Here is an 18,978-nt window from a genome sequence, read left to right as displayed (position 1 = left end):
GTTCCTGCGGCAGCTGCTAATCCTGAGCGAGGTCACCGGGGGCTGAGGAGCCCGGAACACTCATGGCTGAGAGCCACTGAAGTGCAAGGCTATCAGCATGTTCCCCCCCATCCAGAAACGCAGCCAGGCCGATGGGTGTCTCGCAATTTCCCACATGTGTGAGTAAGTGCATCTGTGTGTCCCGTCCAGGCTGTACCCCAGCCGTGTGCCCTGTGCTGCTGGAACAGGCTCCGGGCCCCCCCGTCCTGGATGAGCTGTTGGAAGATGGATGGATTGATGACGCAAAATTGTAAATTTGAAAGTGGCGTGTGACACCCTCCTGCGAGTTTTGACAAGGGGGTGCCACTGACATGGACCCTCGTGTTTTTCTGCGCTGGCAATCTCCACACATCATCTCGTCACATTAATTGTGCAGCCATTCCTTGCTGAGATTCACTAGACAGTGTGATGCTCATTTTACGGTCTTTCCGCAAGCCTGGAAGATTCTTTCATCCCTCTGAGTAAAACAAACAGAAATATGAATATTGCTAAATCAAGCTGTCCAAGGTAGAATTCTAGGCATCTAAGTATATTTATAGTATTTTCTGTATTCGGGCCATTGGCATTAGCTTTTGTGTCTCCAAACACTGGCCCTCTGCCACAGAATGAAATAAAAACTATATTGTCTGGATTTGTGTTTGTTTTTGTTTGTGTTATTGTGCATTGTCACAAAACCGCTCACCACCATGACAGGTGAATTTCAGTTAATAAACGCGCAATTATTATCCCAATAGCCAGTGCAGTTCTGAAATGTAGTCTTGTGCCCATTTCATGTCTACTGCCACTGCTATACTTCTCATACATTATTTTCCCCCATATCTGCCTCTCATAATCCAGATTAATTAATCAATGTAAACGTTTGAAAAACCATGTCAGAAGTCAGAGATGATTATATGCATTTTATTCTTAGTTTGGGGGATGCAGCCCAGCGGCTGAGCAGGTGCTTCGCATATGTGAAGTCCGGGTACATAGTGCAGCACCTCTATTGGGGTCTGCTGCTGACCACACACTGCCTGGGTCTTGGGGGGGGCTCAGCAGGTTACAATGCTGAGGGGACTGGAAGCCTGGGAGGTTGCCTGTTTAAAGCTCAGGGTCTGCAGAGTGATCTCACCAGCGGGGCCCTGAGAGAGGCCTTCAAACACCCCCCCCCCCCCACCCCACTTAAATCACTCCAGGTACTGCCTCTGTCCGTCTTAGGTTCATGTTTATATGTTTAGAAGCTAAATTATTTTGTAATAGTCATAAAAGGGTGATCTGAATACTTGGGCTCTCTGCATTATTACGAACATTAAAAAAATGAATATTGACTAGTTAAGTCTTCGTAGTGGCTTATCAAAAAGGCAGTGTTGGTGGCAGTTTATAATGATTATTTGGGAATTAGGTTACACACCATCAACATATTACAGGGATTTAAAGACACACAGGCATTTTGCATGCGCTGCTCCCGTCTCCACGTGAATATGACGGGATATTTAGGGCTCTGGTTGCTCAGGATTTACAGGTTCCAGCTGCTCCCCGGCAGTCACAGGGTTAATAGTGTTATTTCTTTAATAGTATTTGCATTCTTGGAGTAAAAAGTAAAACTACATTTCTAGAGAGACAAATACCAGAAGTGGAACAGAAAACTGATAGATGGACAGGAATTGGAAAAACATTTGACAAGTTTATTCATGAATTGTTTCATCGGTACACATCTCAGTATCCCTTGTGCCACACAGTCCAGAAGGGAATGCTTTCAATTATTTTTTCAAGAAACCTTTAAAGAAGCAGTAAATGGTGTGTGAAGCGATGGAGGCAGGGACACACACACACAAAACAGGAAAGATCACGTCAACCATGCTTTGAAAGGAAAAAATAATTTACTTTTAAAATTACATAAATAAAGTTTACAGAGGGTCAATGCAGGTACAAGCAGACAACAAATATATACACACACACATTTGTGTTTTGTTCTTTTGGAATAAAAAGCAATGATTTTCTGCACAAATGTGAAAGATCTGCTCTGTTCTCAGACTGGCTCCCCACCGGGCATGTTATGTCTTTCAGGACAGCAAACTTAGAAAAAAGGCAAGTTAGGTTTAGCTTAAGCCTACCAATTAATCAGTGTTAATTTTACATACACGGCTAGAGCTTTAACTACAACAGTTTCATCTTTTATTAAACACAAATTAAGGAGGGTTTCCAGTGGTCCTATCTTGGAATCCTTGAGGGATAACAAGAATGACTGCCTCTCTGACCAATCACAGCGTTTAAAGCGGTACCTCTTCCTTTAAGGTAATCCAGAACGACACGCATACAGCATCCATTCAAATAAGGCCTCAGTGAGTCTTCAGCTGCGGAAACGTAGAGTGTGTGGAGCCTGAGAGCCCAGACGGCAGTTTCTTTGGCAGCCTGCCTCCTGCTGGAACTGGCAGTCCCGCTTACTCTGGATCAGACAGGGTGTGCAGTGGAGATCCGCTCTGTCCACGCTAAACGCGCAGCATCCTCTGAGAGACAAACACTCCGTGTCATTCGACGAGAGGGAGTGCCATTACTCCCAGGGAAGGCCCGTAGCTTGCTGGCTTAGTAGCTCTGTGCCACGGGTGTGGTCCAGGAGGCGGTGAGCCGGGCGATGGAGCTCTCAAACTGGGCGTCGGCGGCACCGACCTCGGCCAGTCCCGCGTCGTACATGGACGAGGGCGAGGAGGCTGGCAGGGACGAGCCCGTCAGGCCGGAATACGACACTGACGAGCCGCGCAGGAACTGCGACGTCAGGCCACCCGCCGGGGAGCTCGAAGGGCTCAGGGACGTCCCAGTCACGGACCACAGGCTGGGGTACTGGCTGCAAACAGGCCACAGGGCAGACTTTAAATACAGATTCCAGGTGCCTATTAATGTGCCGATCGCCAAGTGGCTTTTTCGCAGTGCTCTGATCGATCGGCCTACATCCTGAGGCCAACTGGCAGGCAAGGGGGGCGACTCTCACCTGGCGCTGGTGGTGGGATTGGCAGAGTGGGGCAGGGGGCCCATCGGGGCCGAGTTGGGGATCTGCAGGGGGGGCCAGGCGTCATGGGGAGACAGGCTTGTAGAGCCGTTGTCCATGTAGTTGTCTGGAAAGACAAGACGTTAGGCTGAGTTTCTTGCGCAGCCCATTTCAGTCAATGCTTTATCTATATCTATATTATTAACAATTATAATATGCTGAAGCAAAAAGGAGAAGAAGTGCTTCATTCAACAGTATGACAGCCCAGCCTCGGATATGAGGCATATACAGCTAATTTATCTATTACAATGCAAACTAGTTACACAGTTATTATAGTAGTTTACAGAAAACAGATTATATATCTTTTCTCCTAGTTTATATTATAGTTTATTTGATATCTATTCTATCCTTTATATTTTTATTTTTGTTTATTTTATTTTAATTTTTGTTTGTGATATATTATTTTTCCATCCAGTTATGTAGTGTTCATTGTGTCCAATGGTGTCTCTAATTGTAGCATGATGATGATAATAATAATAATAATAGTAGTAATAATAATAATAATAATAATAATAATAATAATAATAAATTATTATTATTAGTAGTAGTAGTAGTAGTAGTATTAGGAGCAATTTCCCTCCTGGGATCAATAAAGCTTTTTCCGATTAACAGAGGAAAACCTACTACATATTCATTTTCAGTTAGGCCTAGAGTGGCATTAAAATCATCTAAATCTGTGTTTCCCAACCCAGTCCTTGGGGACCCCCAGACAGTCCACATATTTGCTCTCTCCCAGCTGCCTGCCAATCAAGAACACCAAACTGCTGCTAGGGGTCAGCCCACATCTCTCATCATTATTTTAGCATTCAGCTGAATGGAAGGAACTGTATTATAACGAATAACAAACTAATAATAACCGAATGAAAAACGAAGCTGGCGATATGGACCAGGCTAATTGCATCTTTGTTTATCCCGGCTGAAGATTAGCGAGCAAAATGCGAGCACGGACAGAGGAAAGGCGGAAGGGCTCTTACTCGTGCTGGTGTTGCGGTGAGAGTAATGACTGGGGTAGGGGGAAGCCCGCTGGGCCCGCAGGCCAGAGTAGCGCTCACAGTAGGAGCCAGAAGGGAGGGGGCCGCCGCTGAACTGAGGAGGGCTGCTGCTGGGGCAGATGGAGCCATTTCCAGACAGAAACCAGCCACTGACTGCAAGGCAAAAACAAAGTCGTTAATAATGGGAGTGGGGGGGGGGGGGGCAGGTTTGAAGTTGACTAGGGGCACAGGGGTCTGCAGCACACGCCTAACACACGACATCAGCAGGGTACCTGGGTCATCTACAACTGCCCCAAGCTGCCCGACATGCTAAAGTTATTCAACAGCATTACACTGGAAGTCCACCAAAAAAAGACATTTAATATACGTATGCAGAATAATTTCTGAAAGCTGATAAACCATGGAGTACTTCGCCGGAACGTTCCAACATGAGAGAAGTGTGAGCAGTTTTATGGCTCTGAGGAGCGTCTCCAGGGTGGGGGGAGGGGCACACAGGTCATGTGACGGCTTACGCTGTGAGTATCCAGACTGCTGACCATCCCCGCTGTGTTCAGACACATCCTTGTGGTCACTTCTGTCAATCAAAGCACATAAAACGCATAAGTTAGTCCACTCGCTTCCACCATGACAGGAAAAGAGATAAGTGTTCTGTGACCGTCCTCCTAAGCAGAAGTTTAAGCTGAATTTAGCATGAGCTCCTCTGGGCAATTAAAGTGTCTCACCTCTCCTTAGCATCCAGGAAAGCTTTAGCAAATGGGTTGTGCTTGATCTTCAGTGCTGTGATCTTGGAGAAAGTTGCAGAGAAAGTCACAAACTTTGTTTGTTTGAACCCTTAGGAGGAGAACGTCTTAGTTCTGCCAAGTGAAGTGAAAAATCTAAGGCGGCACTCACCTCCTCGTTCTGATAAGCAGTGACTGCGATGAACTGCGTCTCTGGAAATGATTGACTACTGATCATCTTCTGAATCCCCCCGACTTTCACGATGTGGATGCGGGGCTCGTACTTGTGCAAGGAGTTCAGCATTATCTGACAAACGAGGCACAGGCACGCGTTACGGTGTGATAATTATTACTGACAGTGATGGGCAAAACGTCACGTTATCCGCATTAATATACAATTCTTTTAAAATAAACTTTTTAAATAATTTGTTTCAAATATCATAATAATTTTTAAAAATTAAGGAAACCAATGTCTATCCAGTCCCGTCTGATTACAATCCGATCAATGGGGAGCTTCGACTTGCGGCTTCAGTAAAGCCCGTCGAAAGAGTATGAATGAGACTCACCGCCTACTAGCTGTAATGCCAATTAGCATATAAATGCGCACGTCGCATACAACACAAAGGTCACGGCAGGATGTAAACAAATACAACCGCCTTACCTGTCCTCCCCCGTTGAGTTTATTAGACAATTTGACTTTGCTGAAGGAGACAGGAGCTTTCATCCAGTGCGCTCCGAAATTGGGTGAGTCTGGGTGGATGTAGACGCAGCTTGGACTTTGGGGTTCGGGTTTGCCTCCTGGGACCCACTCCCCGTTAACGTATTTCCACCGATTGCTGTCGGCCGCCACGAAATCCAGCAGGACGGAATACATCGCATTGGGATCAAGGCCAGACACATTTACTCTAAGTACGGGGAACATCCGCCTGAAAACAGGATAAGATGTCAATGAATTACAGAAGTTGCAGTACTAAGTGATTATCGAAAATTTTTACGTGCGATAGACTCCCTCAATTACAGAACAGTAATGCAAAGGATGTAATGCTATAATGTTTAACTCAATTATTATATCTGATTCTTAAACATTTACAAATTACCCAGATAGCACATGTCATTGTTTCAGCGTTGAATTATAGTCAAATGCGTTTAATTATGGTCAGTGTTAAATTATCAACGTTGAAACTGAATTGATCTTTGGTCAGATTTTGAAAAATTGTTGGTGGCAAAACCTTGATTCAATGTTGATATAAAGTGAAACATTGAAGATCAACGTTGTTTCAGCCTTTTTGCCTGATATGGAATCAATGTCATTTCAACATATGTGTGCTATCTGGGTAGTTATGTGAATTTTACTAGGCTAAAATTCGTTACAACTGCTTATTCCAGTGGTTACAACTGCTATTTGTTCTCTATACTAAATACTAAATGTTAAAGGTTAGTGATTTACAGTACGCTTAATAAGTTAATATCAGCACATTGTAACTGTACAGCTGTTTTTGGAGAAATCAGAAACCAACCTGCCAGTTTTAGTAACGATCATTTCGTTGGTCAGTTCTTTAAATTTTGTCCACAGCTCTCCATCTTCCAGGCCCAGTTTAATATCCCTCTCCGAAGCGTCGCCCTTCTCGCTGCCCTTCTGAAACTCGCTCTCCACCGCACTTAGGAGATGGTCGATGCATTGATCGGTACTGGAGGAACTCATCTCGTAAGCGGGCTGAAACAGGTTCGTTGGGACAGTTGAACAATCCTCGACTGGCAGCGATCACTCCACTTGAGCGGTTAGTGCGTGTTTAAAGGCCCACTCGAGGTCCACGTGTGGAAAATAGGCGGGGCCTACAGTTATAGGCCCCTCCCCATCACATGGGTGGTCGCCTGTAAAGAGCGGACCCCCCTACGCTTTGTTGACTCATGCCGACCAAACCGTTACTTTTGGTAATGACCAGATACTTAAAGAGATTTAAGTAGATGCCATCCTCGGAAACACTGATTATCTGATAACTGTTATCAACCTACAGTCCTTGATAGATAGCCAAAAAAGTTATTTCCAATTTCACGATTGTTGAATGCTGATTGACTTGTTAGCAACATGTTTAGCCATTTATGATGAAAAAGAAAAATAGAATTATAACATATCTCAAGCAACCTACATTCTCAAAGGTCACAACAATGAATTTATTTTAAACGAGTGAAATGCATTACTGTACTTCTGTCCGGGTCTTGTGCTTTTATATTTTTACTTGGAGAACCACGCACGTTACTGGAAAAACCCTGAGCTCCGATCAATTGACGAACAGAGATGCGCCGCTGTCTGCGAAGTATTTCGCAGTACGGTTCTGTATTTCCAATACTGTAATATAGAAGAATCTTTGCAATGACTTTTCCCGTTAATTGAAAAAAAAATGTATTGTGATGTAAAATTGGTTCATTTCAATACGTAACAGCTCAACCTAAGAATCTGATGACCTTTGTTTTTTTATTTAAGAATCGAAAATGTGATTTGACAAGTAAACGTTATATTCTGTTGAGCAATTACACACAATTTTAATATGAATTAAAATGATAGATCTCGTGTTTCTCTAAATAGACATAATGACTTACACCGCATGATGGTCGCTGAGATGTCATTTGTTCGCAAATTATATCATGTTTCACTGACTGCTTGGTTTTTAGTTTTAAAATTATTTTTAAACACCTTTAATCTTAAATAAACAACAAAAATGAATCTGTATCTCACATAAATCAATGCCACCAAATTTGAGATTCATGTTTATTTGTAAGTGTCCTATACCATTTTATTTCTAGGCATAGTCACATTAACAACCTTCAAACAAAGAGTCCCACAGCTTCTGAATGGATCAGAGGAATTAAGTAGAAGGCAGAACCACAGATTTCAGAAAGGGCACATGGGGCTGTGCTCTGTCTAGTAAAGGGCAACACCAACTGCTCAACCCTGTGCTGAGGTTCACATCTTGTGACAGGAGAACCTTTGTTTAAATATGGACTGAAATTAGTTCTGTACATGCAAGCACCTTAATGACTTGATTTGAGAACAGAATGCAATGTTTTTCCCCCTTTTCTGTCTTCTTAAACTTTTTTTGATGAACCATGAGGCATGACTGGCTTTAACGACGCATTTCCTGCAGCTCCACTGCAAGGGGCCGTAAAACAGAAGCCTGTCACACCTTTACATCCCGGAAAGGTAGCAGTGATCTTTTTTTTATATGGCACGTAGAGCCTCTTTTTGTTTTGAAGCCCGAAACGAGCTGACGTCGGCTGCTTACGGGGGACATTCCCCAGCCATGCCCTCGTCTCCCGCAGAGTCAAACGTCATTTAAGATAATATCATAGACCAGAGCTGGGCACCACATATTGGATGACAGATGGGAAAAATCAGCCATTTTGAAGCAATATTTTTCTATGCGACAATGAGTCTTAGCTGATGTCATTTCTAGGCCTCAGACTGTCACATAACTCAAGCAAAAAATAATGAAATTGAACTCATTATAAAGACTATCTTAAGGAGATATTACATTCTAGATTATCTGATATTTAAAATTAAGAATTTTCAGAATATATTGAACTGTACTGTGGTAAATATAAGTGTATAACGGTGCCAGTAATGATTAATATATTTGTGTTTTGTTGCTAATGAATTACAGATGTCTATAAAAGTCATTACGAGTAAACCAAAGTTATAATGGCATTTCAATCATACTTGACATTGTTGTACTTCAAGTAGGCACCAAAACAAATCAATCGATTTTGAGAAAATAACATTCTGAGTTTGGATTAAACTTCAGAACTGATTTCCTGACTGCAGATTAGCACACAGCACAGGATGCCTCCCCACTCGCTCTGTGTAGTACGCAGATTAGCACACAGCACAGGATGCCTCCCCGCTCGCTCTGTGTAGTATGCAGATTAGCGCACAGCACAGGATGCCTCCTCGCCCGCTCTGTGTAGTATTCTGATTAGTGCACAGCACAGGATGCCTCCCCGCCCGCTCTGTGTAGTATGCAGATTAGCGCACAGCACAGGATGCCTCCCCACTCGCTCTGTGTAGTATGCAGATTAGCGCACAGCACAGGATGCCTCCTCGCCCGCTCTGTGTAGTATTCTGATTAGTGCACAGCACAGGATGCCTCCCCGCCCGCTCTGTGTAGTACGCAGATTAGCACACAGCACAGGATGCCTCCCCGCCCGCTCTGTGTAGTATTCTGATTAGCACACAGCACAGGATGCCTCCCCGCCCGCTCTGTGTAGTATTCTGATTAGCGCACAGCACAGGATGCCTCCCCGCCCGCTTTGTGTAGTATTCTGATTAGTGCACAGCACAGGATGCCTCCCCACTCGCTCTGTGTAGTATGCAGATTAGCGCACAGCACAGGATGCCTCCCTGCCCACTCTGTGTAGTATGCAGATTAGTACACAGCACAGGATGCCTCCCTGCCCACTCTGTGTAGTATGCAGATTAGTACACAGCACAGGATGCCTCCCCACTTGCTCTGTGTAGTATGCAGATTAGCACACAGCACAGGATGCCTCCCCACTCGCTCTGTGTAGTATGCAGATTAGCACACAGCACAGGATGCCTCCCTGCCCGCTCTGTGTAGTATGCAGATTAGCACACAGCACAGGATGCCTCCTCGCTCACCCTGTGTAGTATGCAGATTAGCGCACAGTATAGAATACCTCCTCGCTCACTCTGTGTAGTATACAGATTTTAGCACAGCACAGGATGCCTCCCCGCCCGCTCTGTGTAGTATTCTGATTAGTGCACAGCACAGGATGCCTCCTCACTCACCCTGTGTAGTATTCAGATTAGCGCACAGTATAGAATACCTCCTCGCTCACCCTGTGCAGTATACAGATTAGCGCACAGCACAGGATGCCTCCTCGCTCACTCTGTGAAGTATGCAGATTAGCACAAAGTATAGAATACCTCCTCGCTCACCCTGTGTAGTATGCAGATTAGCGCACAGCACAGGATGCCTCCTCGCTCACCCTGTGAAGTATGCAGATTAGCACAAAGTATAGAATACCTCCTCGCTCACTCTGTGTAGTATACAGATTTGCGCACAGCATAGGATGCCACCTCCCTCACTCTCCACAGTATTTCTGGTTTTGGGAGAGTTGAGCTTGGCTGCTTCTCTCAGGCTGCAGCATATAGACACTTAGGTGCAAAATATTACAGAGGTCTGGTATTTCACAAAGGGGGCTGTTATTAGATGTAGCATATTTTCCAGTGGACTACTCTGGCCTAAATGAGTAAACAAAAAGAAGGGAACGAATCAGCTCCGGGAAGTGGGGGAGAGCCCACAGCGGGGGAGGCTCATGGCAAACAGCCACTGTCTGTATGGCAGCCAGACAGAGCCCTCGGCAACTCGCTAACCCTGAGTCCTAATAAGGGGTATGGCGATTGTTTTGGTCATATCACCATATCACACGTCTCGTTCTTTGTGATTTTGGTTGTGGTTGTTAATCTTAAGCTATCTCCTTACTGCCTTTAGAGTGAGGAATCTGCAGTTTGCTCCCTATTAAGGTGTAATATTTGCAAATTTTCCTGTTTAGATCAGAAACACCAGCTCAGTTCTAAACATGTCAGTGCAAACATTATGTAGACAAATATGAACATTATGTATCGTTGGCAGTGAATCTACTGCCTGAGATTGTTATTTGCCTTTCTTGTACTTTTCATATTAGCTTTGCATTCACTTACATTTGCTTTGTTAATGAATCCCAAACTCAGGGTTCATGTTTACCTAACAACCAACCTGGCTTTCTGCTGGTTGCTGCAATAGCGAGCTAAGGCTAACAATGTTTGGGCCGTAAATCCCAGCAGCCTCTAATTCTCGCCTGGCTGCTGCTGTCTCATGTTACTCGGTTTTTTAATGACTTTTTAAAGCTTCAAATTGTTTTCAGAAAATGATCAATCTACTGCAGTCAAATACTGAGTCAAATAGGAGGAAAAAGCCTTTGAGGTAAATTTAAGATGAACTTAATTATGCAACGATTTGAATGGCACCTTTTTCTGTGTCTGTTTATTCTTTGGTGTGACTATGTGGTTATTTCAATGGAGCCTGGTTTCTGTTGAAGCTGCTGTTGTTGCTGTATTGTATTTTAATGTCATTTTATTAGCCTATGGTCAGTCTGTAGCGGAGCGTGAAGGAGCTTCTCTGAAGGGCATGTTAGAGCTGAGGGCTAACCCAGAAGATCCTCAGTGAAACCCCTCCTCAAAGACTCACAGACACAGAGCTAACCCCCCCCCCCCCCCTAAGCTTTCCAGTGGTTCTACCCCTCCCCTTCCTTAAATGTGGATTGGGCACTCAGACACGTCTCTCGCGGCTATGCCTCTGTTTCAGGTTCAGGAAATCCAAACTCACCTCTCTAATTGCCTGCCCCCAGCCCCCTTTGAAGGTAACACAAAGAAGAATAACCGGAGAACTGTAATTGGCCATTGGGGTAAACATAATTGCCAACCCCATCACACACACATACAGTTACTTAAACAGTTTGAACTTCCCATGACAAATTATAAATGTTCCTTTAACACATTCAGGACTGAGTTATTGGACACAACAATATATTGTTGAAAAAGTTTATTGTACACGAAGACAGGACAGTGTGGTGGCACAGCTGCCCCCTGACCAGTGCTTGGGACAGTGTGGTAGCCTGCTGCCCCCTGACCAGTGCTTGGGACAGTGTGGTAGCCTGCTGCTGTATGCATTTCCTGGGGAGGATGTTACTTGTTGGTAGAAACACCAAGAGATCTTTATATAATGTAGGTGAAAGTTCCTGTTATTTTCTCATTTGTTGTGTTCGAAAGAGACAGATTCTATAGTCCATGCATGCGATAGCTAGGCCAACATCAGAGAGATTATTGAATTACACTGGATTTCTAAAGTGTATTTTTTTTTTGATTTCAGTTGTATCTCCCAATGCCCTGATTTCCCCATGTTAATTACTTACACCAAGCATTCCTCCCTGATGAGTTAGGCTTAGATCTCTGAGGAACACTTCACACCCCCGGTCATATGAAATGCTAATACTCTTCCATCCTGAGTGCTTATTATTTAGCTGATGCTGAGTGCTCACCCCGGCACTGCATGCAGTGCTAAAGTCTCGTCCCCTGATGGATATCTGGTAGGCTTCCTCTCACCCCAAAAGTGTGAGGAGCAGCAGGAGAGGATTCAAGGGTTTTTATTTATGACATGCAAGGTATACAGTCAGGATATAACATGCAGTGAAATGAAAGGTGGTCAAATCCATCCATCCATTTTCTGTACTCACTCAGTTTTGTGGGGGTTCACAGCCTTCAGGAAGCTATGGGCTCAAGGTAGAGAGTAACTCAGTACGGGGCGCTAACCCAGTCACAGGGCACACATGCACCATGGCCAACTTTGCCATAATTAAAAATAGTAATATCAATAAAACAGAAAAAAAAATAAAAAGTATGCAATAAATAAGGAACAGAAAGTTCTATTGAGAAAGAAAGAAAGAAAGAAAGAGAAAGAAAGAAAGAAAAATCAGAGGTTATAACTCTCTTATCAGTACATAGTAATCTGATGGCTTGAGGGTAGAAGCTCCATAAGTGGCCACACCATGCTGCTATTACCTCACACTTTAGCCAGTCTCCAGCCATGGACTTCTTTTTTTTTTCACTGAGGTGTCCAGATATGGCCTGGTGATCTCCTAATAATGCTGCATTCCAATTGAACTCGTAACTCAGAAATTCCTAGTTGGAAATTTCAATTGGAAGGCCTCCCGAAGTTGGAATTCCTATTTTGAAAGTCGAAGGAATCTACACAATTCCTGATCAACCCAAAAGCAGAAGCTTATAAAAATATGCCAGGAAAATATTTATTCATGAAAGATCAGTTAGTCATATAATAATAATAAGAAGAAGAAGATCTTGTTGTTATTGTTAGGATTAAATGTCTCAACATCATTGCCCAAGAGTACTTTAGTGCAGTGTTTCCCAACCCAATCCTCGGGAAACCCCGGGCTGTCCACGTTTTTGCCCCCTTCCAGCTTCCAGCCAATCAGGAACACTTAATATCTGTTACAGGTGCACTGGGAGCTGAGAGGAAGCAAAAACGTGGACTGTCCAGGGTTCCCTGAGGACTGGGTTGGGAAACGCTGCTTTAGTGCACCAGTTAAACATTTTACACATATATAAACATTACTGTGCCCATCTAACATTAAGCAGTAGCACTGCACACATTGAAGATCATCACACAAGCACTGATTAAATATGGGCTGTTTGACAGATCCTGACATGACATTGCATTTTAGCATCAAACTTGTAGACATATGGATCAGACTGCTGGTGACAGCCTTGCACGTGATGGCCATAATGAAAAATAGTAATATCAATAATGTTCACAGACATACAAGGAGCACAAAACCATGTTGGAAAATTATTCAAAAATGCAGAATGGATATAGAACAAATGTAAGCCCTTTGTAAAGAGACAGGAGATTCATTCCTGGACATATTGTCAGAAATGGAGGAAAAGGACACAGTGATACAAAAAAATCAACAAGCTGGAGCAGGACAGACAGAAGGAACCGATTATTTCTCAAAACAAAACATATAAGGACAAGCAAGTTTTCCAGGAATGGCTTGGACTGGAAATCCAAAAAATTCACGGGTCACCGTATGCAAGTGAGAATCTGCAGTTTGTATTCCAAAACATTAACAGTAGTGATCCTGAGAGAGTATGTTCAGCTTTCAGATGCACCATACGGTATCGTATCAAGTGGTCCCATGTGATCCCCCATTAGAGCACATGGCTCACTTGGACAACTGGCTACGTGAAACCAAAAACTTCTTAGCCTTCCTTGCCAATGTCAGAAAATAATTTGTTTCTTTACCTAAGACCTGATGGGGAAACTGCTCAAAATGTCAGTCTGAAATTGTAATAAAAATCTGTAGCATTCCGAACGCCGTCAAACATGAATTCTAACTCGTCCGTGTTATGCACTTTGGTATATTCGGTAAAATTATTTCAAAATTGTAATCTAAAGGACATGCATAAGACTGTAGTGCTTAATCTTTGATTTTAAAAAATGTATTTATCTCCAGTATCAGTTTGATATAGCAGATACAATACCAATCATACTTCCAAAAACAAAGAAAAGGATCCTGGATTTGCAAAATATGCCAAAATTTATGCAATGGTTGGATTTTGCCACAACAATGCAGCAGTCATGTTTTGATGTAGGCTAATAAAGTATCATTGTTATTGAGCAAGAATTCTTATCCAGAACTCCATGAGTACAATACAGAAACTCTAAAGACAGCGATAACTGTAATTCCTCATATGTCTAGTGTCGAGGGAGCGTCATGATGTGGCATATACCAAATAAAAACTGTGGTTAGTTTTAAAACAAGAATGAAATATACCTTTCATATTGGCTATCACTGTTGTAGTTTATCTAACATCTCATAAGCAGGAAATAAATCCAGTGGAGCTACATTACAGATGGATCAGAGACACCTGAGACACTAGCAATAAACAAACAATCTGTCCAAGGGGTTTATCCGTGACCTGAGGAGACCATTTCACAGAAGCAGTGGCTGCTGGCACTTGAATAAGACACGTTTCCACCTTTCTGACAAACAATGTAAAATGTGCATAGGCGCCACACTGGAACACTGTATTTAACACGTGCCACTTTTGTTACCACACAATAGACAGACGAGGCCTGAAGTGACTGAATGTCATGCTCTTACCCAAAAACGAGAGATGTCTTGTACGGCTTTAAAGTTTAAAATTCACAGGACTACCAGCTCTAAATTTAGGAGCAAGCAAATTCCTATTTGAAAGTTTTGTAGTGGGAGGTACGTGACAGTCTGAAGGATTCCTGCTTTGACTTTCCCACTCTCGGTGTAAGATTAACGTCGATGGGTGTGGATTTCTGCAGCTGTGTCCAGTAGACACCAGTGTGTGAGAAAGCAACCATTACATCTTCTGACCAACCCCCCCCGCAACTCCCTCCTCAGTCCCCAGCTGGTCCAGCACCTCATTGGATGGTAGACCTCCAGTAGGTAAAGCTCTCCTGAATAAGCATTTCAGTTTGTGGTTCCCATGTTAAGGGCTGGTTCAACAGAGAAAGCCTTTGATTTTTAGCTTTTCCTTCATGTGGATTGAAAGCGTTTTTACCCAATATAATATATAATGCATTGTAATGATAGTGCGTGCGTGTGTGTCTGTGTACCTGTGTGTGTGAGCGGGTTTACCTATCCTTATCGGGACATAATGTCCCCATAACGTGATAAATATCCGTTTTTTTTCCCTTATGGGAACCGGTTTCCTGGTCCCCATAAGGGAAAACTCTATTTTATAAAAATCGGTGACTGCTATGAAAAAACTAAAAATGCAAAAACTCTTGTATTTTGTTAGGTTACTTATGGTTATGGTTAGGGTAGGGTGGGGGTTAAGGTTGTCATAGTTAGCGTTAGCATTTTTCACATTGAAATGAATGAGCGGTCCCCATAAGGATATGTATACCCTACGTGTGTGTGTGTGTGTGTGTGTGTGTGTGTGTGCGTGTGCGTGTGTGTGTGTGTGTGTGCCTGTGTGTGAATGCATTTGTAGAAAACAACACTATGTCATGTCAGCTGTTGAATTGACTCTATATTTTAAAAATACTGTTGTACAACTAAAAATCATTACCTTAAATGAGATCATCATCACAACATATCTAGCAGCGTGTGGTTCAGTGGATTAAGCCCCTGTGCCTGTGATGTGAGTCCAGCTGTGGCATGTCTGTGGCCTCTTGGGTCAGACCCTCTATCCCCAGCTCCTTGGGCACTGCTAAGGGTGGCTGCCCTTTGCAGCCAGCTTGTGCTCACCTACAGAGAGCAAAGTGGGGGAGGTGTAAAGAGAACGTCCCCCCAGGAATCAATAAAAAGTGTCAATTATTATTAAATATATAGTCCATGATTAAAATGAGTGGAAGCTGAATTAATTAACTGAGTGTACAATTGAATTAAGTCATGTTTTTAGAGCTGCATGAAAAATCTATAAACAAACGATAAACAGTACTGATTTGATAAATTGTACTGCTTGTCTTCATAAGTTTGCTGTAGTTACAGTCATTGTGTGACTGGGTCTGGTATTACTGCTTTTAGATGTACACTCACCTAAAGGATTATTAGGAACACCTGTTCAATTTCGCATTAATGCAATTATCTAATCAACCAATCACATGGCAGTTGCTTCAATGCATTTAGGGGTGTGGTCCTGGTCAAGACAATCTCCTGAACTCCAAACTGAATGTCAGAATGGGAAAGAAAGGTGATTTAAGCAATTTTGAGCGTGGCATGGTTGTTGGTGTTGGACGGGCCGGTCTGAGTATTTCACAATCTGCTCAGTTACTGGGATTTTCACGCACAACCATTTCTAGGGTTTACAAAGAATGGTGTGCAAAGGGAAAAACATCCAGTATGCGGCAGTCCTGTGGGCGAAAATGCCTTATTGATGCTAGAGGTCAGAGGAGAATGGGCCGACTGATTCAAGCTGATAGAAGAGCAACTTTGACTGAAATAACCACTCGTTACAACCGAGGTATGCAGCAAAGCATTTGTGAAGCCACAACACGCACAACCTTGAGGCGGATGGGCTACGACAGCAGAAGACCCCACCGGGTACCACTCATCTCCACTACAAATAGGAAAAAGAGGCTACAATTTGCACGAGCTCACCAAAAGTGGACAGTTGAAGACTGGAAAAATGTTGCCTGGTCTGACGAGTTTCGATTTCTGTTGAGACATTCAAATGGTAGAGTCAGAATTTGGCGTAAACAGAATGAGAACATGGATCCATCATGCCTTGTTACCACTGTGCAGGCTGGTGGTGGTGGTGTAATGGTGTGGGGGATGTTTTCTTGGCACACTTTAGGCCCCTTAGTGCCAATTGGGCATCGTTTAAATGCCACGGCCTACCTGAGCATTGTTTCTGACCATGTCCATCCCTTTATGACCACCATGTACCCATCCTCTGATGGCTACTTCCAGCAGGATAATGCACCATGTCACAAAGCTCGAATCATTTCAAATTGGTTTCTTGAACATGACAATGAGTTCACTGTACTAAAATGGCCCCCACAGTCACCAGATCTCAAACCAATAGAGCATCTTTGGGATGTGGTGGAACGGGAGCTTCGTGCCCTGGATGTGCATCCCACAAATCTCCATCAACTGCAAGATGCTATCCTATCAATATGGGCCAACATTTCTAAAGAATGCTTTCAGCACCTTATTGAATCAACGCCACGTAGAATTAAGGCAGTTCTGAAGGCGAAAGGGGGTCAAACACCGTATTAGTATGGTGTTCCTAATAATCCTTTAGGTGAGTGTATAGTGTAATAAGTGAGGCTACAGAGCCTATTCCTTCTTGAGAAGAGTTGCAGAAATTGTTATGGAGACTACAAAGTTAGCACCTGCGAGTGTTCCTGGAGGATATGCATGTATATATGTAATATATAAATAATAGGACAGCTCAAAAGTGGTTAAAAGATAAAAAGTAATAGTGGCAACTATTGTATACATTATGGTGAACCGTAAGGTGCACAAAAAAAATGTAAACACCATATTGTACACAAAGTACCATAAAGTACATAAAGATAAAGTTCCACCGCAGTGAAAAGATATCTGAGATTCTAAGGTCCGCCACTTGTTTTCACTGCGCAATTGCACATCAGTTTATTTATGCGTATCCTGTTACTTGTTCTTTGAATGTGACTGAATGCGTAAACTTTCCAGTATACTTGTCACACATGGCCAGTATCTTGAATTTGTTTTTAGCAAAACGAGGCAGGCTTAGAGCACACTGCAGTTTTGGAAATGGGTCACATGTGACCTGTCTGGCAATGCAGAAATCCAGTAGGGTCTGACTGTGAAACACAGGCACCAAGACATATGACGCTAGCTCACCTAGTTATATAAGAGAGAAATTCAGGTTTGCTATAGTTATTTAATTGAAAGCTAGCAATGAGAATCAAAGATATGTGAGATGATCTGTATGGTCTGTGCAAAAATGTACTTACAGCAGCTTGGAAGCAAGTGGAAAAGTACCATTTGTCCTGCTGAATCATAAGGTCTTGCTATATTTTAGCTGTAAGGACATTTTTAGGTCTCTAACAGAGCAGTCTCGAAAAAGGTGGAAAATGTATTTTGTGGTTGTCAGTGTAATTTATTTTTCAATTGATGTTTTAAAGTTATTTTCTAATGACCCAAATTAAATCATAATCCCGGTAAATGGTACCGGTAAGGGTAATTTAAAACCACTGAGTGATTTTTGTTATGTATAATTATTATTAGTATGAAGGCGTAACATGCATAGGTTACCTGGCAGCAGAAGCTTAGGAACAGAACACCGACTGGCCACCGTCTGGGCATTTCCACAGGTCTTGGCAAGATTCACCCTGGGGGACCCCAGCGCCTGGAAGGACAGAACACCAATGGCCTGTGTTTTTTGCTCCCAGTATGGCTTGAGTAAATGTCTGTGCTTGATTTGTCTGTTTGATGGCTGGGATCTGAACCGTGACACAACATGAGCTGCAAAGCCATGAGATCCGCTCAGTCAAGGTCAAACGCAGTGCTGTTTAAAGCAACATTACTGCACTGCTGGGCAGTGGAGTTAAATACAATGTTTGAGGCTCTTCTTCCTATTTGAACGTACATCTTTTGGTCACTAAGAACAACTGAACTAAAATAAAAAATAACCCAAATAAGCTAAAGAAGAGAACTGCCAAGGGTTCATCTCTGTGGGTGGACAGCAGTATTCTGTCAGTTTACCAACAATTAACCATGTATTTTAGACTCATGGTGTTTACCAGTATAAAAAAATATAACCACATGTTTTTTGTTTTTTTGCCTTAGATATTCTTTCTCCTAGCAACATTACTGAAGTGGCAAAGTGCAAATTCATTGTAAATGGATTACTAATTAAACTCTGGATTGACTATTAAACATATGAGTATTAATGCATTTGGTTTTGGACTATTTTTTATCTTCATAGTTTCCCATATTACAGTGACACATCTGCCTGACATTTTTCAGAAAGTGATGGATTGACAAACACAGAACAGGGAGAGACGGGGGCTTGGGGGGGGGGGGGTGCAAGATGGGGATGGAGAAACAATAACCAAGAGGGATGGAACGAAAGTGTTTTAGTTGTTTTTTTTATTATTTGTCT

General features: G+C 42.9%; 1 protein-coding gene and 1 pseudogene across 4 annotated transcripts; one reads left to right on the top strand and one right to left on the bottom strand.

Annotated features, from left to right (window-relative positions):
• Window positions 1-1,682: 1,682 nt before the first annotated feature.
• On the bottom strand, window positions 1,683-9,869 carry tbxta (T-box transcription factor Ta). 4 transcript variants are annotated; one of them, XM_072716359.1, is made up of 9 exons: window positions 9,815-9,869; window positions 6,290-6,486; window positions 5,434-5,698; window positions 4,945-5,079; window positions 4,776-4,837; window positions 4,566-4,627; window positions 4,036-4,206; window positions 3,005-3,128; window positions 1,683-2,860 (listed from the first exon to the last, which is right to left on the bottom strand). In XM_072716359.1, exons 2-9 carry the CDS (start codon window positions 6,472-6,474, stop codon window positions 2,602-2,604), a joined length of 1,263 nt encoding a protein of 420 aa, XP_072572460.1. In that variant the 5' UTR covers window positions 6,475-6,486; window positions 9,815-9,869; the 3' UTR covers window positions 1,683-2,601. The 4 variants fall into 4 exon arrangements, with proteins under 4 accessions (XP_072572460.1, XP_072572461.1, XP_072572462.1 ...); XM_072716360.1 differs by lacking the exon at window positions 9,815-9,869 and adding an exon at window positions 9,727-9,783; XM_072716361.1 differs by lacking the exon at window positions 9,815-9,869 and adding an exon at window positions 9,465-9,649.
• A 3,409-nt stretch (window positions 9,870-13,278) lies between these two features.
• On the top strand, window positions 13,279-13,659 carry LOC140592481 (kinetochore protein Spc25-like; annotated as a pseudogene).
• The last annotated feature ends 5,319 nt before the right edge of the window (window positions 13,660-18,978 follow it).

This window comes from Paramormyrops kingsleyae, chromosome 9, assembly GCF_048594095.1.
Source record: "Paramormyrops kingsleyae isolate MSU_618 chromosome 9, PKINGS_0.4, whole genome shotgun sequence".
In the NCBI taxonomy this organism is placed as follows: Eukaryota; Metazoa; Chordata; class Actinopteri; order Osteoglossiformes; family Mormyridae; genus Paramormyrops; species Paramormyrops kingsleyae.
This window is presented reverse-complemented; position numbering and strand designations above follow the sequence as displayed.